Here is a 24028-nt window from a genome sequence, read left to right as displayed (position 1 = left end):
TAAATGAATAAAGAAATAAAATAACATCAGAGGATGACAAGTGCTATGAAAATAACTAAAGCAGGAGAAATGGTTTACAAAGTGACAGAGAGAAAGCTATCTAACTTAGCGGTCAAGGAAAGCTTCTTTCATTGGGTGATTTTAAGCAGAGACCTGAAGAGCATGAGAGAATGAGCCATGAAAAAATCTTGGGGAGGGCTTCCCTGGTTGTGCAGTGGTTGAGAGTCTGCCTGCCGATGCAGGGGACACAGGTTCGTGCCCCGGTCTGGGAAGATCCCACATGCCACGGAGCAGCTAGGCCCATGAGCCATGGCCGCTGAGCCTGTGCGTCCAGAGCCTGTGCTCCACAACAGGAGAGGCCACAACAGTGAGAGGCCTGCGTACTGCAAAAAAAAAAAAAAAATCTTGGGGAGGTGTATTCCAGGCTGAGGGAACAATAAGTGCAAAGGCTCTGGGATGAGCCCACATCCAGGAATGCCTAGGAGGCAGAGAATGAGGGGGACAGTGGCAGGAAGGAAGGTAGAAGGCAACCAGGGGCCACATCAAGATGCAGAGTGAGCTCAGGAAAGGGGCACATCAGTCCTACATGGGGGTGAGGGAGAACCTCACAAGGAGGTAGCATTTGAAATGAGACTGAAAGGATGCCAGCGATTTGCCTAGTGGACCAGCTGAGAACTTGTCTTCCCACTCTCCACAGGAAGCTGAAAACCATGTGTGCTCTATGTTCAGAGACCAGCAATTGGAGCGCTAACATGACTGCAGATGACTGACCTGGTTCTCTCTGACGCACTCATCTTCCAAGGCATCTGCTCTTCTTTACTCTACCAAGAGAACACACCTGTTCCTCCCTAGTTGATGGGTCTCTCAGGCCCCCTTCTCTACATTCCTGCCTGGACCGATATTATGTTCACCATTGCATCCCCAGTTCTAGAACAGTGTCTGGCAGAAAGTAGGAGCTTGTTGAGTAGATAAATGTCACTTGTTTTTTCTTATTTATCCATCCATCCATCCACCCACTCTTCTTCTTCTTTTTTCCAAAACAAGAATTCAAAGTAGTTGTCTTCAGCTACATCCTCAGGCCACATCTTTGTCTTACATATTCCTGTTCAATTGCGAGGTATCAGAGTATCCACTAAATTCCTTCAGGAAGGCATGGATATTCTGAGGGCTTAAACTGGCTCCACTGAGGTAAAATGTAAGTATCCAATAAGCAGCCAAATGCAGCACAGATGGTCAATAAGTTCTGTCTACAAGAGACCCACTTCAGACCTAGGGACACATACAGACTGAAAGTGAGGGGATGGAAAAAGATATCCCATGCAAATGGAAATCAAAAGAAAGCTGGAGTAGTAATTCTCATATCAAACAAAATAGACTTTAAAATAAAGACTATTACAAGAGACAAAGAAGAACACTACATAATGATCAAGGGATTGATCCAAGAAGAAGACATAACAATTATAAATATTTATGCATCCAACATAGGAGCACCTCAATACATAAGGCAAATACCAACAGCCATAAAAGGGGAAATTGACAGTAACACAATCATAGTAGGGGACTTTAACCCCCCACTTTCACCAATGGACAGATCATCCAAAATGAAAATAAATAAGGAAACACAAGCTTTAAATTATACATTAAACAAGATGGACTTAATTGATATTTATAGGACATTCCATCCAAAAACAACAGAATACACTTCCTTCTCAAGTGCTCATGGAACATTCTCCAGGATAGATCATATCTTGGGTCACAAATCAAGCCTTGGTAAATTTAAGAAAATTGAAATCATATCAAGTATCTTTTCCAACCACAATGCTATGAGACTAGATATCAATTACAGGAAAAGATCTGTAAAAAATACAAACACATGGAGGCTAAACAATACACTACTTAATAACCAAGTGATTGCTGAAGAAATCAAAGAGGAAATTAAAAAATACCTAGAAACAAATGACAATGGAGACACGACAACCCAAAACCTATGGGATACAGCAAAAGCAGTTCTAAGAGGGAAGTTTATAGCAATATAATCCCACCTTAAGAAACAGAAAACATCTCAAATAAACAACCTAACCTTGCACCTAAAGCAATTAGAGAAAGAAGAACAACAACAACAAAAAAAAAAACCCAAAGTTAGCAGAAGGAAAGAAATCATAAAGATCAGATCAGAAATAAATGAAAAAGAAATGAAGGAAACAATAGCAAAGAACAATAAAACTAAAAGCTGTTTTTTTGAGAAGATAAACAAAATCAATACTTAGAAGTTCAACATTTTTAAGTTCCTACCCTGGCCAGAAACTCTGCCAGATCTTGGGGACACACCTGTGAATGAGCAGATGTGATTCTTATCATTGTTGATCTTATTGCCTAGTGAACGACACAGACAGATGTTCATCATATGATAAAGCCTGTGGCAGGGGAAGTAACCGGTGATAATAGTCACAGGAAAGGCACCTAATGCAGATGGAGGGGCAGTCTAGAAGGTTTTCTAAAGGAAGTCATGTGTGAGTCCTAGAGAAAAACAGAAGTGAGTCAGTAAAGCATTGGGGAGAAAATGTTTCAGAAGAAGGAACATAAGGGCAAGGGCTGGAGGCAGCTTCTTTGAGGAATAAACACTAGTTCAGGATAGTAAGGCTATATTTGGAGTGATAAGAGATGAAACTGGAGAAAAAGGCAAAAGTCACACAGAGAAGGAGATCCTAAAACTTACTAAACAGCTGGGTCTTTATTCTGAGGGTACACTGGAAAGCTTTCAGCATGGGAGAAAGATGAGCTGATTTATGTATTAGAAATATTTCTCCAATTTATAATGGATGAGATCAAGGGCAGGGAGACTTTGCAGTAACTCAAGTGAGAGGTTATGAGGTTGAAGGCAGACATATTTAGAAAACTATTTAGGTGGCAGAAATGACAAGACTTAGTAATGTGGGTTGATTGAAGACATGAATAAAAGAAGAAAACCCAGGAGTTTGTTTGCCACACAGAGCTTTGAAGCTAGAGACTGAGTCATCCATTTTTTAGGGACAGTATCACTGTCCAGTAAGGGCCACTGATGGCTCCAGTGGTGAGAAGACCAGAGTGGGATGGAGCAATGAGACCACTGTCTCAGTCTCTGCAGGCAGCAGGAAGAAGCCAGAGGTTGGTCAGAACAGGATAAACCTCCTCCCGTCCCCACCCAAGTCACACGGAAGCACAAGGATGACCAAGGGCAAAGCCAGGAGCCACTACTCATCAAGATACCTCACGTGTTTCCCTACAGAGTTGTAGGAAGTGAAGTAGAGTTTAATAGCTAACAACTCACATAACACTTCTTCAAACTTAAAACTTTCTGCCCTATAAGAGAATCATCTTTTAGTTGAGACTGATCCTTTGCTCATACTGATCCAAATCCCCTTCCCAGCCTAGCATACACTCCCCAGTGTTCTCTGCCTTTCCAGATTCTACCCAAACTTGGGTGCAGTCCCAGCCACTCTGACAGCACATGCTCAGCACAGAGCACTGCAGGAGGTAAAATGAGCAGATGTCATGTTTCCTAGGGAAGCTGTTTCCTGTTTGGGGAGTGGGAATGTATGTACCTGAAATGAGTCAAAAATTGTCAAGTGCTGAGAAAATGCAAAGAAAGGAATTACTGTGGTGAGATCTGGCTAATGAATAAAGGCTTTTGACTGGATAAACGAGTATCTCATTGCCACAAAGAACTGTGCTGAGATGTCGGTGCTCTGAGTTCCTGTAGTCTTGGTCTTGGATTTTACTAAGCAAACAAAACTCACTGGGTTACCATTTTATCTTCCCATACATTCACACATGAAGTATTTCCCCAAATTCTCTCCAACAGTTTTCTCAGTCCTCTCACTAGTAAAAGCTTGAAGCACTTTGCCAATCCTCCTACCAGTCCTGAAAGCAGGTAATCAAAAATAACATGATACTTCACTAAAAGAAAAAATTTAAAGTACAGAACAACAATTAAAATATTAACTACCTCATAGCAAGGAATAGCATGGATCACTGTAGAGAAGTTATAATCATAAGGAAATCAGGTAATCAAGAAATTCTAGATAAGTCTCAGGCAGGTTGTACCAAGAAAGTTTGCTGTTAGCCAAGGAAAACCAACAGTGCATTTTAGACTCAACATGGAGTATGGTGATTGCTTAGATCTTCAACTCACTCAATTTCCATTAAATCGGAACAAAACTATAAACAATACCTTCCCAACATGACATCAGATTAGTGATCTGATATGCTAATTCTAATGAGTGATTGTTAATGTTATTATAATACTTAATATTTGTGCAGCCCACTTAAAAAGCAACTCAAAGATTTCCAAATGATTTAGGTAAGGAATCCACCCAGGACTTCAATATGATAGACTAGATATTCTGAAAAACTCTCCCAGTATTAAGCCCCTAACAAAGCTTACAGCATTAAGAAAGGGGGTAAGTCCTTAGAGGTCAAAAATCAAAAAAAAGAAAAATACAAAGAAATCAGAGAAACTCAGAGAGAAAAGTAAAAGATGCAGTGTGATGATCTTTTTTATGTGTCAAGTCGGCTAGGCTACAGTCCCAGTTATTCAACCAAACATTAACCTGGGTGCTGCTGTGAAGGCATTTTGTAGCTGTGATGGAAGTCCATAATTGGTTGACTTTAAGATTATTCTTGATAATCTAGTAGTCCTGGTTTAATCAGTTAAAAGACCTTAAAAGCAGAGCTGAGACTTCCTAGATGCAGAAGTTCTGCCCATGGACAGCTGCTTCAGCCTGTGCCTGAAAGCTGCAGCCTGCCCTTCCTGACAGCCTGCCCACTGATTTTGGATTTGCCTAGCCAGCCTCCACTATCATGTAAACCAATTTCTTGCAATAATCCTCTTAATATCTACTTCCTGCTGGTTCTGCTTCTCTGGCTAAGCCCGATTGATGCATGGAGCTCACTGCTGATCTGGGGCAACTGCTGCTCCCTACTTCTGCTCTGGAGAAAAGAGGCAAGTTTAGGACTCACGTAGGTGAAAAGTCAGATTAGGATCCACTGAGTGAAAATGTGAACCAGAAAACAAAGAACAAAGTAAGCAAACCTAAACTTGGCTCTCGGGGCTTCAACTCTGGGTACAGGGTAGAAAACTATTCATGGAGAATCTATAGCCACAAGCCATAGATTTGGGACCCAACTCCACCATGGAATATGTGTGACTTCAACTTTGAGCATAAAGAGATACCACTTCATATTCACCAGACTGGCAAAATTTGTAAGTGAGAATATCGAGTATTAGACAGAATATGGAACAATAGGAACTATTAGATTCACTGCTCTTGAACAACTTTGGAAAGCCTTTTTGCATCACCTGGTAATGTCATAGATGTATATATCCTATGAGATAATGATTTCGTTCCACTACTAGGTATATGCCCTGGAAAACCGTATGAATCTGTGTTCTAAAAAACATGTACAAGATGGTCTGTGCAGCATAATGTATAATAGCCCCAAACTGGAAGCAGTTCAGATCCACTCACAGGAGACTAGTCCAAGTGGAAGAGTCACATAATGGACTATCTACAATGGAGAAAGTGAATGAATTACAGCTACATGTCCTGGCACAAACACAATGTGGTGTAACAAAAAGCCCAATACATATATTAAAATTTCATTTCCTTTCATGGTCTTATAACATATTTTAAAGATAAAACCTGGACCAGATCCCTACTTACCCACATCCTATATCCAGGCTGTCAGCTCTTCAGACCAAGATTTATATCCTATTCACAACTGTACCCACAGAACCTAGGAGAGCACCAGACGTAAAAAGATACCCAACAGATACTTGTTGAATGAATGAATAAATTTTGAACACAAAAATGCATGCCAAACCTAGGGGCAGGACAGGAATAAAGACGCAGACGTAGAGAATGGACTTGAGGACATGGGGAAGGGGAAGGGGAAGCTGGGATGAAGTGAGAGAGTGGCATGGACATATATACACTACCAAATGTAAAATAGATAGCTAGTGGGAAGTAGCCGCATAGCACAGGGAGATCAGCTCGGTGCTTTGTGACCACCTAGAGGGGTGGGAAAGGGAGGGTGGGAGGGAGATGCAAGAGGGAGGAGATATGGGGATACATGTATATGCATAGCTGATTCACTTTGTTATAAAGCAGAAACTAACACACCATTATAAAGCAATTATACCCCAATAAAGATGTCAAAAAAAAAGAAAGAAAGAAAAAAACGCATGTCAGGAAACAGACCCTGTGTTTCTAGCCTAGTGTCCTGATGCATGAAATCCCAAACCCTGATTTTACCTACCTGGACCCCTTCTGCCATAGATGACCCTGCAACTGTTGTCATCTGACCTATCTGACTCCTCTTCCCCAGGTTCCAAAAACCATACTTCCCCTGGATAGTTCCATCTAAGAGCCACTCAAGTCCCAGTGTGATACATTGCCATCAAAAACCCTAAGAGAAGGGAGCTTGTCAATGTCTGTAAAATGAGGTTTTGAAATGTGCTCTAGATTTAATTCTGGCAAGTTGTATTTTCCCATGATTTAACACGGATTCCAGAAAGTTGGAGTAAACAAGAACTTTGACAGGGCTCAGCAAATACAAGGTTCAGAACAGCAAACAAAACTGCTTAAGAAATTTTAGTTCAAATTGATCAAATTGATAACAAAATAGTATCACATTAAAGTTCTGGGGGGAAAAAAGGAGTTAATTACATTGGGCCATATTGAAAAGGGACTTATTATGAAATTCCTGAGTACCTTTCTATTTGGGAAATAAACATAAGTGAAGGGACACATTTTAGGGGAAAGTAATTGATACACTTTCTCTCCTGAAGTACTAGAGTACTTTTAAAGTACATCTTTTTTTCAATACCAAGGGTGTTCCTGTTTTGAACGTTACGAAGAAGGAATGTTTTATACAAGGAAAGGTGGTCTTTCTTGATACAATCACAGTAATTCAGTCTGGCAGCACTGACTTCCCTAAGCACAAGGTGTACCTTAACGTGGGCTAATGACATGCCTAGTGTTGGTGAATTTCATCCCCTCTGCAGGGTAACATGGTACAAGAACACTTCAATTACTGTTTCGGGGAGACCAAGCACATTTCAGTATACTAAGATTTTTAAATTCCAAATGTCAAGTATACTTTAAGAATAATCACAAGCACATGAGCTTATTCTGCAATCTCTAGCTGTCAGTTTAGTATTCACTCACAATTATTGTCTTAGGGAGGAAGATCGTCACAAAGAACTGACACTTCCTTAACATCTAGAAATCGCACATTTCTTTCTTCTGTTATGTTATGTGGACTGGATGCCAGCGCACTCTAGATTCATCTATGTGGCTACAAGTCACTTTTCATTTCATTTCAATGATTTACTGATTTTCCACTTTGCACCTGACACTATGTTACCTACTGTTTGGGAAGGGAGTTCCTACTCTAATGGGGCTTTCCAGGTAGTTGATAAAACAAGATTTATATTCAAGGAAGACTTAAAAAATAAACATGACAGAGTATAAAGCCTGAGGTATGATAGAACCTTGACTTAGGAGCTTGGTTATATTCTAAACACCAACTGCCTTGATGCTTTTGAAAATTCACTCCCTCCTCTGAGCCACAATTGCTTCTTTAGTGAGAGAAAGAGGCTACATTAGGCACTGTCAAAGGTCCTTCTGACAAAGCTGTTCACTTCTGACATTCTGGGTTTTAAAGAAGTATAAGAGAGTATCTTTTAGAAGATGTGTGTGGAGAAATTCACAATGCAAAGATTGTTCCAAGGTGGGATTAATCAGAGAAGGTTTCATAGTAGTGGTAGGTCTTAAGGTTGGCCTAGAAGCACAATTATGAAATGGTATTGCAAGCACTATAACGTGGTATTGTGTGTGACCTATTGGGTGCATCACATTTGTAAACCTCATTCTTTTCCTATTCATCTCTTCTGCCTTTATGACTAAACACATGCCATTCTCAACACATTATTACTCAACTCTACCTCAACAGGGGAGTTATAAAGGAGAGAATGAGTTCAAGTGGGTGGATGAGGAATAGCCTAACTCATTTCACAGAGCAACCATGCCTACAGGAGCAATTACCCAGCCAAATTCACTCACTGTCCTAGTAACTTCCTCCGCCATATTAATTACCTAGTGATCTAAAAACTATCAAATCACACATACAAAGTGTCATCCATCACCCAAGATTAATAAGAATTGGGCAATTATTAATAGGAGTTGGGCAATTATTCCAACTATCCCAATCCTTCCAGATGATTGGATTGGTGACAGAGTCCTAAAATTTCACACTGAAACTAAATTATCTGGAATGGTACCTCAATCAATCAAACTGACCTGATGATGTGTCTCTTCTCTTGGTGCTTTCTGGAAGGAGATTTAGATAGTAAGTTATCTAATTTAGGTCAGAGTTCCAATAGTTTATTAAAGTTAAGGAATTTAAGCAGCTGTCCATTTTTGTATACAGAAAATATAGACTCAAAAATTTCTTATTGGGCTTCCCTGGTGGCGCAGTGGTTGGGAGTCCGCCTGCCGATGCAGGGGACACGGGTTTGTGCCCCGGTCCGGGAGGATCCCACATGCCGCGGAGCAGCTGGGCCCGTGAGCCATGGTGCTGAGCCTGCGCGTCCGGAGCCTGTGCTCCGCAATGGGAGAGGCCACAACAGTGAGAGGCCCGCGTACCGAAAAAAAAAAAAATTCTTATTGCTTACATACTCTGCTAAGATTACAGAAGAAACTCCCAGGAAAGTTACTATCTATCTTAGGGTCTGGATGATGTCTGCAGAGAAATTACTCCTCCCCTTGTCCTTTCTTTCTCCTACTTGGCAAAGCTCAAGTTCTGAGTCCTCTGAAACCGTTATCAGAATCTGCTATCCCTAATTCCTTCCTCAACTATTTTCCCTTTGAGGTCCATGGTTTCTAAATCCTTAAGACACATAAATAATATTATGGATTCCTTTTGTTAACTGTCTCCCTAGTCCACTATTTTTTTTTCCTCTGAAGAAAGGAGAAACTAAATAATTTTTTTTAAGTCCCAATTTCCAGTGGCCCTTTATGCATTACTATTATCTCCTACATATTAAAGAGAATATGGGCATCGCAAGGAAATAACTTGGGTCAGTTTAGCTCTGAAAACTACCTGAAACTCTTTAGTACAAGGCAGAGAGGAGCAGTTCAGATCATTCCCAAGGCATGGGGGCAGATTACATACTTTGTAGTGGACTACAGAGAAAACGCAGCCAAAAGAACCTTAGCTGAATTCATCATTTGATAACGTGTTTGTATTTTCTCCGTTTCTCTTCACACATCATAATCAGCATCATCAAATATTTAAATCTGCTTTCCATATGCAGATATGACAAGCTGTCTAGTAATATTCCATGCTAATGTATTATAACATTGCTGATACTGCAAAGCATTGTTTGTAATTTAAACTATTTTCCTCCAAGGGAGTCAGAAGAAGCTTAAAAAAAATTTACCATTATGAATACCATCAACCAATGTGGCAAGGATGTAAGAGATACCTTTCTCCTTTCCTGTTACAAATACAGAGACTTGAGTACAGGGAAGTGAAGGGTACAAGGGTACATATTTTCTGGCCACAGAATGGGGAAGAGATAACAGATTTGAAGAGATAACAGATTTGAAGAAGAGCAGGTCTCGTTGTAAAAATAAACAATAATAGAACAGAACAAACTCCTCCATCCAGTGAGGAGATTAAGTCACAGTACCCTTTAATCCGCAGGTTGGCTCCTTCATCTCTGGGACGCCCGGCCTCTGCCTCCTGTACATGACATGTGGGTGGTATACTCCCTCAGCCAGCAGATGATTTTTGACAGGCTCAATGAAAAAGTCTCCATGTGGCAGATGGAAAAATCCAGTCTGTAAATACATGCAGTACAAAGGTTTTATTTGGATCAATTCTTTACCGAGGCAAAGAAAACTAGTAAAGTGAAAATTATATAGATTATGATGAGCCCTGAAACTCATAAGACCGGTGCCTTCATCGTCTGCCATTTGATCTCGCAGAAGAGCTACACATAAATAATTTAGTGAAATGTCTTCATAGTCCTAGTTATTAAATGTTTGGGGGGCATGATCCCTTTGAGACGCTAATGAAAAAAAGTGTATATATACACACATATCCAAAGGTAGCATACAATTTTTCAGGTTCGTGGATTCCCTCCACCCCTATAACTCATTGCTGGATATCTATGAATCTTAAATTAGGGACCAGTGCTTCCCGGTTGCCCTGTTATGGAACTGGTACTTATAATCCATATTTCATTGACAACCTTTGGGAACATTTACCTGTAAGTGAGTAGCAGTTTGACTTGAAGTGTGTAATGCCATTCTGCTCTCAAGGAAACAAAGAAATATAATACTAATTTCCTGATCTGAGCCTGAGTTTCCAAGAGTCTAAAGAGGGCACTCTCATTTCACAGATATGGGAATCAGCCATAAGTTGGAGAATGCTGGGCAATGAGTAACTCTTTTTGGAGGTCAGGTCTAGAAGCGGTATAGCCGACAACTCTGTTTTCCCTTTGGGAAAATTTCCTAGTGCCCATTTAAGATGTTTAGAACTTGCTTTGCCAATGATCTCCTAGGATGGACTTAGCTCTCAGTATGTGAATTCTATATTGATGAAAAAGAGGGCTTGCCCTCGATGCCCTCCTTGCAGCTTCACCTTGAGGTGACCAAGAGCTCAGACTCTGGAATTAACCCGGGTTCAGATCTCAGCTCCTCCACTTTTTAGCTCTGTGATTTGGGACAAATGACTTGCTCAGGTTAAGCCTTCTCAATTGAAAAATGGGGATAACCAAGGGATGCTGTGAAGATTAAATGAGTTAATACATGCGAAGCTCCTAGAAAAGGGCATGGCCCGCAGTCTTGTCTGTTATTAGACTCTTGCCAGATCTCAGATTTTACGGCTTTTCATTGTCTTAGGGTCTCCGGAGTCAATATAGCAGTTCAATGAATATTAAGTTTGCAAAAATAAACCTGGAAAGTTTGAGGTTAGGAAAAATATGAACGGGTCCCAAAGTTCAAGGTCCCTCACCACATGTCAGCAAGCTGGGGATGCTGTGCTACATAGACGAGTCTGAAGATGGGGTGAGCGGGGTCAGGAGGCAACAGGGGCTCTGTGAAGGGAGATGCTCTCTGCTGAACAGGCTTTGACTTGAGGGTCTTTCCAAAACGTTTGCTGCACTGTACCAGTAATACAACCATATCTAAATATAAACCTCACATTTGGCTTCCTATTTTGATTACTGACCTTAAAGTATCTTTGATAACAGAGAGAACAGAAAAAAAGGAACACTTTACTGAAAGTCATATGAATAGCTGTGTGACCGTGAATGAGTCACCCAACCTGTAAAATATGGATAATGCCTACCACCTCATAGGGCTGTTAGGAGAAGCAAATGAGCTGAAGCTTATCAAAGTACCATGCGAACTGCTTTACAAATGCAGGGTAGTATTATTTTAACTACCAACTCCAGAAGTGGTTATATCTGACTTCAAATTTGCTGACATTTCTTAGGAGACATGACATTTTTTTCCTCAGCCTCTTTATTTGAGGAAAAACCTCTGGGACAGGAAGCACTGACAAGGTCCAGACTACAATAGACTAGCTGGAAACAGACTTATGCAGGACTGAGATTGGGTTCTATTTCTACTCTGAGACAAAGACCAGGGACCCAAAGAGACGGTGGGCCTATTGCTAATGAAGCTCATTTGTTCCATGGAAACAAAATAGAAGGCAAGGACTCCTTGGGGATGGCTGGCGTGGGGTCCCTTTGTGCAACTGCCATCAAACTAATACTAAAGTCCTTGAAGAAAAAAAATAACATCAACAAGAAGGATATATTGGTATTTCTCCAGCCTCAAATTTTGGACCCAGGTGGTGCAGAAGAAACAGATGGGGTGCCAGTTGAGAACATAATAACTATTTTATGGGCACTATGAATGAGGGTGTCTGAAAGCCAAACAAGCATTTTCTTAAAGGCTTCCTTCCATTTCCGTTCCTGCACAAGGCCAGCTTTGCCAGTGTGTACCTGGAAATCACCTGTACAGCCTAAATATTTCTCAGAAGCTGGATGGAGACTTAGGAGAGCTGGGTGACCCACCAGCTGGAGGGGAAACAGAACATCTGCTCATATGCAAGTGGGGCTGTTGGCCCAAGGACCCCATGTGTGTCACAGAGAAGGGAAGGGACAGGATAGGGGATGAAGGGACATCGCTGGTTCAGGGAGAGTGAGGTGGGAAGATTTCCCAGCTGAGCTCTGCACCTCCCCTCTTCCCCAACATATAACCACAGAGCTTTGTACACCTGGTACCCAAATGGCCATGGGTCACTGGTCTCTTCTCATCTAACCAGAGCCAGGTCATGCTCTGATTAGAGCATACACTGGTTTTCTTTCCACTGGAAGGAAGGACTGGCTCCACTCTCTCCCTGAAGCTAACTGCCAAGAGAACCATCTTCTTTCACTACCAGCTCTGGATCTGGACCAAAGAAGGCGCTCTTCGTTCCAGTCTTCTCTACAAACTGCTCACCTCTTATATCTTTGAAGGAGAATGAGAATGGACTTGAGGACAAGGTATCCAATTCACTGGGGGCTTGAACAGGTTCCCGGAAGAACCAGAGCGAGATGAGCCCCAGGCAGAAGCTCAAAGCGGACAAGTTTGCCCTTTTACCTCCATCATCTCCTCTTCTTCCTGTCAGTATCCAGTATCCCAGCACACTGCTAACTGCCCTTTGGAAATAAACTCACCTCCTTGTTTTAACTAAGTTATAAATGTCTGTGAATGCTTCCTGAGGCTCTCTTCTAAGAATTGTTTTAAATAAGCTGTATTTTGAAGCACTGTAAACATACAGAAAGATATGCAAGTTATAACTGTAAAGTCCCATAAATCTTTCATAGAGGGCACACCTAAACGCAGAAACAGAATATTCCCAGCAGCCAAGAAACTTCCTGTTTCTCTTCCCAGTCAATACCATCCCCAAGGGTAACCTTACTCTGATTTCCAACACTAATACATTTGTTTTAAACCTATCCTTAATTCTTTACAGGAAGCATTACTTGATATATAAAAAAAATAATGTCTTCTAGTTAGTATCGAGTGTTAGGGACTGGTCAATGGAAGAAATTTAAGGGAGGGGGATTTCTCAAGGCCCATTAAACCAGACTCTTCATACTGCTTCCTACCCATCCCAACCAGTGGGGATGAGACAAAGGACTGAGCTACCTTAGCATGAGTCATTTGGCATTGAACCTCTACTGCCCTCTGCTAAGGAAGGAGGGGGAAGAAGCTTAAGAGTCTTTAGTATCAATTTATCTTTCCTAGTGGGAAACTGGTAGTGTCTTACAAGCAATTTGTGAATAGAATGTTCTAGAATTGCAAAGGCCAGAGACCTTGAAGAGTCACCTAACCTATGCTGTCATGCCTTCAGGTTTTACCACAGGTGAAAACGGCACACCAAAGAATAAAAACAATGACATTGTAAAAGACATAGGGGGAATTTATCAAATCCAGCACTCAAGGCCCTGTGTTGCACAACTCAAGGGGGTGCTCTTCACATAGAAAAAACTGTGAGTGGCACCCCCTGGAGGTGTGAAGTGAAACATTGTCACTAAAACTCATCAACCGGTCCTGGAAAGAAATTCCTTTTTCACTTGAAAATTTCAGAGTTAACAAATCAATCTGTTTCTTCCCATGGTGATGAAGACAACATGATGAACATATTCTGAAATCAAGAACAGAAAAAAACTAATTTGGGATAAAGAGGTACCCAAGATACTCAATTATAGCGCATGGATCACTGGGAAAGATGTCACCTGTCGCTCACTATATACACAGGAAAGAAGATAAAATCAGACCCCCAAATCACCCTTATTGATTATCAATCTGCATCTATCACATGGCCAGCCCAGTGCTAAGAGCTCTCAGAGGGGCAGTGACCCCTGCCCTCGAGGTTTACAACCCAGCCAGGAAGATAAGACTCATATCCATAAAATAGCAGAAAGGAGAACAACAAGGCACTAGAATGTGTTTAAAAAGGTGTAGTGTTCATATGTCCCAAGACACTAGCCCATGAGCTCTGATGTCACTGGGCCTAGAGGTCAGAACTTAGGTCCTGTATCACAGACCCTTCCCCACCTCACACAGCATCTTTGCAGAAGGTGAGGGGAGGTACCTCCCTAGGTGATACAGATTCCAGTGCCGTGTCCCAGGGGAGACAAAGGCCATTGAGGGCAGATGCTTTTCGAGGGCACAGACAGAAGATTGAACTCCTATAGTCTCTAATACACCTGGTACAGTCCTAAAGCCATTACAGCCTTCCAGAGTTATTAACTTTTTTATTGCTGGGGTACAAGATGCAGAAAAACTTTCTGTCATTCAATATGCAGCCAGGACCCTAAGTCAGAAGTCAAGGGAGGACAGAAGCCTCATCATACAGAGATGAGATCACTGGGAAGATTCCTCCAGGAATAACCTCCCCTCTGTTCTGATGCCAAGAGCTCCCTGACTGGCCCCCATGGAGCCAATGGGGAGTGTAAACTGGTAATGTCATTGATTCACAAAGATTTTGCATGTTAGTCTTGGCAGCCCTAGGTAAAGCTCAAGCCAGGAAGACATTCTCTGCTGCATACACCTGGTCACACATGTGCCAGGCAGGTTTTGCAACAATACAGATCTGGTCCCTACCTCCTAAAACAGTGCTGTCAAATAGAACTTCCTGCGATGACAGAGATGTTCTATATCTGCACTGTCCAACTCAATAGCCACTAGCCACATGTGTTTATTGATTTGTGGCTAATGTAACAGTGGAACTGAATTCTTAACTTCATTTAATTCTAATTATTATCTTTAAACAGCCCCAGGTGGTTAATGGCTACCATACTGAACTACATATTTCTACAGAGTGGCTGACTAGTGAAGGAGAGGGATCCATATGTGTATGCATTATACAGTGACGAGTACTGGAATCCAGGGAAAATTTGAAGACTTGTCTTAGAAGAAAAACAAACTGAAGAAATGTGACATTTCACTATAATAGTTGGTTTTTTTGTGATCAAGCCAATCAGGAGCCAACTTGGAAACATCAAAGTAATGCACCCAGTGGAGAACTGAAAGAAGCAACTAGGTATAAAAAGTGTAACATTTACCAAAATTACAATGAATCATGTTGAGTTCATTTTTGTGTATGGTGTCAGGAAGTGTTCTAATTTCATTCTTTTACATGTAGCTGTCCAGTTTTCCCAGCACCACTTATTGAAGAGACTGTTTTTTCTCCACTGTATATTCTTGCCTCTTTTATCAAAGATAAGGTGACCATATGTGTGTGGGTTTATCTCTGGGCTTTCTATCCTGTTCCATTGATCTACCTTTCTGTTTTTGTGCCAGTACCATACTGTCTTGATTACTGTAGCTTTGTAGTATAGTCTGAAGTCAGGGAGCCTGATTCCTCAGGGAGATCAGCTCAGTGCTTTGTGACCACCTAGAGGGGTGGGATAGGGAGGGTGGGAGGAAGACACAAGAGGGAGGAGCCATGGGGATATATGTATATATATAGCTTATTCACTTTGTTATAAAGCAGAAACTAACACAACATTGTAAAGCAATTATACTCCAATAAAGATGTTAAAAAAAAAAGTGAATCCTGGGGAACAAATCTGGCAGGACAAGGGTTGTGTGAGGGAGCTGCCATTGTCCTGAGGCCAGAATGGAAGGGGCATGGAGGTATCAGGAAAAGCCAGGGACTGGGGTTGTGATCATACAGAATCGAAAGCCAAGCTCTACTTCTAGAAGGAGCTGTCCCCGTTAGAGCCCTAGAATATCAACCTACATGTCCTCATACCTCTCCAATGTCCTTCGGAGGAACCTACCCAAACCCTAATATACAAAGACCACATCCCATACACTGGCTGGCAGTTCAGGGTCCAAGTAGTAGAAAAAAAAATCCCTGCATTAGAAAGTTGATGAGTTCAAAAGATATATAAGATCAAAAAGTTATGACAGGGTTTAATCAAAATAGCATGAGTTGTGGTCAAATTAGTTAAAACGTTGAGCCCCAGTTTTCTCATCTATAAAATGGGGCAAAATCTATCATAATTAGCATGGTTATAATAACTATCAGAGACACTGTATTAAAATGCATAGCAGAAGTCTTGACATATTATGGTAGGTAGTCATAAATGCACAGTAGCTCATTTTATCATAGCATCATCCACAGTGAACACGATATAAAGGGGTGACTGAAAGCAGGTATTCTCAAGTGCAGCCATTTGGTTCATCTCCTAGCTGCACGTAACTTAAGCTCTCTGGGCTTCAGTTTTCTCGTGTGAAAAATATAAACAGAGGTAGTAACTTGTTAACTGGCTTATTAAAAAGTGACATGTTTATTAAATGAGTTAGTGTAAAGTGCTTGGATGAGTGTCAGCACATAGTATGTACCTAATAAGTGTTAGCTATTATGATAGTCTAAGGAACATTACCCCCAGATCCCTGATGTGATGGATAATTTTATGTTTCAACTTAACAGGCTATGACGTACCCAGATTAAACATTATTTCTGGGTGTGTCTGTGAGGGCATTTCCAGATGTCATTAGCATTTAAATCAGTGGACTCAGTCGATTGCTGTCCCCAGTGTGGGTGGGTATCATCCAATTTCATGAGGTTCAGATCTTCTTCAGCCCTCAGACTGGGATTTATACCATCAGCTCCCCTGGCTGTCAGGCCTTCAGCCATGGACCAAATTACACCATGGCTGTCCTGGCTCTCCAGCTTGCAGATGGCAGATTGTGAAACTTCTTAGCCTCCATAATCATCTGAACCAATTCTTCATAATAAATACACTAATTAGGGGAGAATCAGTGGTGCCTGGACGTACATTGAACTGCCTGGAAAAATCTGAGAGGAGACAGAATTAATAGCTTTCTCTTTCTTGCTTTTTGATAGTCTTAGAGCTGGAAGCGATGGTGGAAGCCTTCTCATCAAACTTCACACAACGCTCAGCCTGAGATGTTGGTTTTCAGGACATCTCTCAGAAAGATCAAGCCTGATTCTCAAACTGGAATTTCTTCAAATGAATTAAGGCTGAAATCTTCAATAAACTTAGTTTCCAAGTCTCTAGGTCAACCACGGGAGCCAGGTCCTGCCCTCCCCCTTCTCCTACTGGAAACAGAATCTACAGCACAGTTTGTGTTCCACTAGTGGAAAAGCCAGACTTTGGAGATGGGGCTGAGTTCAACACTCAACTCCAGCACTAGCAAGCAGGGTGGTAATTTGCACAAGTAATTTGGTCTCTCTGAGCCTCGGTCTCCTCATCTGTAAAATGGCGACAACAACATATTCTCTGCTGAGGAGTTTTGATAAGAACAGAATAAGATAATATTTAAAAATGACCCTGAACAGTGCCTAGCCTGCTGTCCCCATGGTTTTCCTCCAGGTGATGGTGCTTGGACTCTTCCCTGTGACTCAGTCAATCACTTCCTCATCTTGCAGCATGCTTAACATGGTTGTTTGTTTCTGGAAGTACTCAGTTTTGGGTTCCAGAAGAAAACCTCCTGCTCACATAAGGTAGAAAAGTTGTCCCTTAATTAATTTTCTTTGTTTCTTACTTGATAGTACTTGGAACTGAGTGCATTTATTCAATTACAATTCCCAAGAGCTGTTGCCACAGATTCACTCACTATTTTTCTTATGGGAGGTTAGACAGAGAGAGAGAGAGAGAGAGAGATAGGACAGCCACTCAGCCCAATAAAGTAGATTTTTAGAAATTTAAAATGTAACCACCAAAGAGAATGAGGCATCTGATGACCCACTTATCTCTAATTTTAGCGTGCAAAAGAACTACATGGAAAGCTATTAAAAATGCATATACCTGGGAGCCTTGTCCAGAGATTCCAATCAGTAAGTCTAATGTGACACCCAGGAATCTGCATTTTAGTAAGCACCTCGGGGTTGCTGATATAGATAATTCATGTATCATACTCTGAAAAACACTATGCTATTCTATTAGGTAGTGCTTGATTGTTTTTAACTTCTCTCACCATCAAACTGGCATTAACACTACGGATATGGTGAATCGGCCCTAATTAAACATTTAGTTCATCTCAATCAAAAGAAGTGTCAGCAATAATGATTGCTGATTGCAGTTTGTACAGAATATCCCCCTGAATCTGAGGTTTGCAGAGAAGGCCCTTAACATCTTGGCAGATCAGGGCACTTAAAAGATGCCAAAAAATAAAGTTTAAACCATTCTAGGAAGTAGGTGAATAAATGTTTTGGATGTGAAATGTGAAATAAATGTGAAATCATTTCACACCAAGAAGAAAATGTGCAGTCTGAAAGAAGTTGACCTGACACAAATGCTGAAGAATCCTACCAAACCTACTATTCTCAAAAATTAAAGAAGAAATTTTCATTACATCTCAAACCATGTGTTCTTAGATAAGCCAACAGAGTCAAGGAACATCATCTATGAGTCACTGTAGCAACGAATAGCTCAACAGAACTTCTCTCTCATGCTGTCTTCAGGGACAGGGTGGGAGCCTCATAGATGACAGTGTCTTAAAAAATGTTCTTTCTAATCCCATCAGACACTTAAGGTCATTTCTGACTCATTCTCCCAATAATCTTCTATCAGAACAATTTTTTTGTTTCTCAAAATTTCTCTATGTCTTTGCATTTTTTGGTCCCTCTAAGCAGCAATCCATGTTTGTCATCACTAGAAAATGAGGAGCCCAACTAAAAGGAAGGGAAAAAAATTAGCTAGTACCTTGGGAGCCCAGGAACCATGCTATTAAGGAGAACAAGTGAAAGCACTTTCCTAAGTGGGGAGCAGAAAACCATTATGGTAGATTTAGCCAAGACACAACACTATTCTTTCATGAACACCCAGCAGTCCATCATTCTCCAACCAGAAAACAGCCTCCACTGTAAGGATGCAAAGCACCCACCCTGGGCTGTGGAGAACACGGCCCTGGCCCTGCTTCTCTCACTGTGATGGGTGACAATCCCTGATGGGCAACAATCCCTGATCAGGCAGAGCTCCCAATCCTGGAGGGAAGAGCACAGCAGCCTGTCAAGACTGTTGATATGGCCACCAAAGTGATTTTGAACTGAAACAGAGCATTCCAGGGATGTTTACCAATGGCTCAGGGCCAAAGGGGAATGCCTTGTCTCGTGGCTTAGTGATGGGAGTTGGCAAACCATGAGAGAATTTGATGGTCCATTAACTTCACTAAGTGCCACGGCAGAGAAAGGGGGAAAAAATGAAGAGGAGGTCTAGTGTGTGATGCTAAAGACATGAATGTGACCACTGAGAAATACTTATATCCTCATTACATGTCTAGAACAAAATTGGTTAAAGGAAGATTTGCCTTCCCAAGGGCTCTTCATGAGAGTATAAGTCCACACTCACTGTCTCTACTTTCTATGCCACACTAAAGTCATAACTATAGTGGAACAAATTTATTTTAGTTATTTGTAATTGTCCACTACCCTGTGAGGAGAATGGGTCTGGGATATTACAGTACGTTTAGGCCAAGGGCAAAAGAAAACCTTACTACTCAGTAGAATAGACTTTGACCTCCTTGAAGACAACATTAAAGTGGTGTGAGGAAGGGAAATAGCAACTGAGGAAGTCCTAAATAAGGGTGTTTAAGAAAGAAGGGAGAAGCTGGGAGTCCCAGAAATAATCCAGATGTAGATAAACTGGCACCTGGAGATGGAGAGGCTGAGAAGGAAAAAACCCATAGAAGATGCATCAGCTGGCAGCCAACGTGAAAGATGTGCAAAAAAGAAAATGGGGATTTTTGCTTGGAGCACCATAGTAAATGTACAAGTTAAACTCCTTTATGTATTTTACCTATGAAACCTTCAGTAAAACAAACACTGTTCTCTAATACTTTTGTGTGTGTGTGTGTGACTAGAAATGCTGTATCCTCCCTCAAAGGTGGCACAGGGAGAAAAAGAGAATCACTGAAGCAATACATATGAGGAATCCCTTTAAGTAGAGGGTAAAATTGTCTACTTGAGGCAAGTAGGAAAGGCATCTGGGAAACTGCTCTGAAGAATAGGAGAAGGCACCAACCTTTGACAGAGCCCAGTTGAAGCCTCAGCTGAGATCGTGAGCCACTGAAAAGCAAGTCAAAGGAGATGACAAACAAGGCAAATGCAGAAGAGTTTGTGGTCAGAAAGGGGAATATTAAAGTTTAAGCATTCGGAGTTTGTAAGGGAAGCCTGGTGTGGTAGGATGAATATGGCCCCCAAAGATGTCCACATCCTAATTCCTGGAACCTGTGCATAGGTTGCTTTACATGGTAAAGGGGACTTTGCAGATGTAATTAAGTTAAGGATTTTGAGATGAGGAGATTGTTGACTCAGTGTAATCAGCAGAGTCCTCTAAGACGGAGGCAGGAGGATCAGAGTGAGTAGTAGAAGAGGTAATGACAGAAGCAAGAGGCTGTAATGAGACAAGGAAGAGGCCACAAGCCAAGGAACACAGACAGCCTCTAGAAACTGAAAAAGGTGAGAAAACAGATTGCCCTGAAGCCTCCAGAAGAAATGTGACCCTAATGACACTCATTAGTCATGACCTTCAGAACTGTAAGAGGATAAATTTGTGTTGTTTTAAGGCACTGCATTTGTAATAATTTGTTACAGCAGCCTTAGGAAAGTCATACACCTGGGGAGTCGTCATAGGAATAGGTCACCAAAGGGAACCCAATCAAAGAATTCTAGGGAAGGGAAGTCAAGAAGGTGAAGGGTCCATGAGGTTAAGGTGTTCACCTTGACCCGCAGTTAAAAATACATTTCAGGGCTTCCCTGGTGGTGCGGTGGTTGAGAGTCCGCCTGCCGATGCAGGGGACACGGGTTCGTGCCCGGTCCAGGAAGATCCCACATGCTGTGGAGCGGCTGGGCCCGTGAGCCATAGCTGCTGAGCCTGCACGTCCGGAGCCTGTGCTCCACAATGGGAGAGGCCACAACAGTGAGAGGCCCGCATACCGCAAAAAAAAAAAAAAAAAAAAAAAAAAATACATTTCACATTCTGACCCGAGTATATAGCCAAAACATTTCAGGAGGCAATGCTTCCCTCTTTTGCTATGTAGAAGGCATTCTGATATATTCCATTCTGTGTTATTCAATTTAAATTATGGTTCTAACACATTAAGTTGATTTCACATCATGTAATGGATTACAATCTGCAGATTCAAAAACATCAATATGGTGGGGAGAGCTTGGACTTTATTGCTAAATCTGGATCTGAGTTCTTATCCTGGTTCTATACTTTCTTCCTGTGTGACCTTGGTGAAGTAGTTGATTGATGAGTCTCCAGCTGTTCATATGAGAAATGGGGATTGCCTACTTGCTACAACTGTTAAGAAGAATAAATGAACCGTTGTAAGGAAGCACCTATTACAATGGCTGGCATGTAGCATTCATTCAAAAATAGTGGCTTCTTATAAAATTAGAGAATCTTATCCTAAGACTCTTCGAGGGTCAATTTTTCAGCAGATACTGGAATTGTTTCCTCACCTCCACTCATCCACATCATAAACGCTCTTCTAATGAGGAGATACTTCTCAAGGCATCTGCTATTGCTAAAATAATGATTAGAACTCTCTTCCCTTTATGGTGTTAAAAGTCTGTGTGCCTATAACTCCCACTCATTGTCTTAGTTCTGCCTTGTGGAGCTATACCAGATATGTCTAATATCTTTTATACATAATATCTACTTAAGTATATTGGATAACATTTATCATGTGTCACTAAGACTTCTCTTTTCAGCCTAAATATTTTCATTTCCTTCAATCATTTTTCGTTTCTTATTGTGCTAATCCTTTAGCAGTCTGGTTAATCTCCCTGACTACAGCTTGTCAATATTTCTCTAAAAATGACACCAGAATTGGGCATTGAGAGCCTAGCACTCCAATGCCATCAACTTTGGAGAAAAGGAATAGTGGGAAAAGTATATATATATATTTTTTTCCCTTCACAATAATCAAATTCTTCAGGGAAGAAATTGGTAAGGCAAAAATTTGGTCTAATAAGGACTTACTTCTTTTACTAGGACTTAACGAAATGATCTATTTTCTCCATGGTGTTATATGGAGTCCGGGAAATGGGCTTCAGAATTGGGGAAAATACATAGTGACAACACTGAAGACAGAATGTCTCAGTACCCCCTGAAGTTTAATGATTTTTTTCTTAAACAACACCCTGAATTGACCAGATATCTTCTTCATTAGAGTTCGATTTCCCTGCCATTCTGACCATTCTTTCAGCATCCAAGTGGAGATGGTCGGTAAACAGTTCATGGCAGTGCTGTTTGGGATATGAACAGACCACACCAAAACTAGCCCTCTGAAAACAGTTCCAATCTCTCTGCAAAATGGGCTGGCAGTGCCTGGATGTTATTGCAGGGAAAAAGTTGGACTAAGAGTACATGTAAGTGATTTTTCTTTTCCCAACTTTTTATTTAGAAAAATTTCAGAAGTACAAAAAAACTCAAAGAATGGTATAATAAACATCCATATGTCCCCACTTGGATTAAAAAATATTAATATCCTGCCACTTCTGATATATATGTGCTGCACTATTTGAAGGTAACTTGCAGACACTGTGGCAATTCAATCTTAAGTACTTTATCAAGCCTGTCCTAAGAAGCGGGCACTCTCCTATGTAACCACAGTTCCATTACCTCACCAAAGAATTAGCAATCATTCCACAACATAATCCTAATCTCATTCCATGTTCTAATTTCCCATATTGTCCCCCAAAACATCTTTTAGAGCTATTCATTGTTTCTTTCTTTCTTTGTTAGTAATCTAGAACTAATCAAGTTAATACAATGCAGTTTGGTTGTTTTATAATAAATTATTATTATTTTTTAAACATCTGGAATGTATAATTTTATTGGTATACATTAGACACACTGTTGGATCAAGAGTTTTAGGTTGGACTTTTAAATTAAAATCCACTGAAACATAATTTTGCCAAAGTTTCTTAAATTCGCAACTTACAATATATTGATAGTCTCCTATCTCCCTAGGTAGCTGATGTTTTGTAAAATCCCCTCCTCTGAGTTAGATTTATGCCTTCAATTTGCTTATATTATTATGCTCTTGGGCTATTCAGTAACCAGACATCTGTTCAGAAATCCCTCTAGAAAGTTTCCTACATTATTTATGTCACTGCTAAAGCTATTTCCCCTCCCTTAAAAAACAGTTGCTTTACATACAAACGAAAAATCATTATTTAGCCAGAATGTTGATAAATGACTCTAGTTTCTTTTCTCTGACCCATCATTGCCTTTTATACACTTTCTTATACACATGAGATTTAGACAGAATTCTAGAGGATGGAAAGTGGGACAATTAATAACCAATGTTTCATGGCCAAGTGAGCCCAACCCCAGAGTGTGCATACTGGTGGGATGTAGACAAGAAGGAAGTTGATTTGACCCAGGAACCACAGAGCATTTTGGAACTTAGAAGTGCTGGATATGATGGAGGGAAGGCAGGGAGAATGGAGGCATGGGGCTGAAAACAAAATGGTTGTCTGCTTCTGTACTTCAGGCAGAATTACTACAGGCAGTTGTCTATCCTTTAAACTATAGACTAGAGTTTTCTTCTCTGCAGGAATTAAATGGTCCACAAAAAAAGACTGTTACATTCTGGCATTTAGGAAATCCTCCAGCCATAAATATTAGGTACCTACCCGATTCCCACTTGAACAGTCAGAAGTCCTTCATACATACACAGAGCACTTCACTAGCTTTTCAACACTCCCTCATACATATGGATGGATGTCAAGACATTTTAGGAAAACTTCAACAAGAAAGAGGTAGAGCAAGGTAAATAAACAGGAAAAATTAACTTTGAAGATAATGCAGGAAACAGAAAGGAATGCATCAAACAAATAGGCAAACCTCAAAAACCTGTAAATAGTGTCCTTGGAAGTTTTCTAGAGTAGATTTTGTCCATAAAACAAGAAGAGGATACTGTGAAAA

The 24028-nt window shown here is 40.9% G+C and overlaps 1 protein-coding gene across 1 annotated transcript in view; it reads right to left on the bottom strand.

The window, feature by feature from the left end:
* The window catches only part of ADAMTS12 (ADAM metallopeptidase with thrombospondin type 1 motif 12), a 399145-nt gene that overhangs the window by 247924 nt on the left and 127193 nt on the right, over nucleotides 1-24028 (bottom strand). The window contains 1 exon segment of the mRNA XM_082622837.1: nucleotides 9737-9887. Within this exon segment, the coding sequence (XP_082478963.1) occupies nucleotides 9737-9887 (151 nt within the window).

This window comes from Mesoplodon mirus, assembly GCF_964341445.2.
Source record: "Mesoplodon mirus genome assembly, chromosome: 5".
NCBI classification, from domain to species: Eukaryota; Metazoa; Chordata; class Mammalia; order Artiodactyla; family Ziphiidae; genus Mesoplodon; species Mesoplodon mirus.
This window is presented reverse-complemented; position numbering and strand designations above follow the sequence as displayed.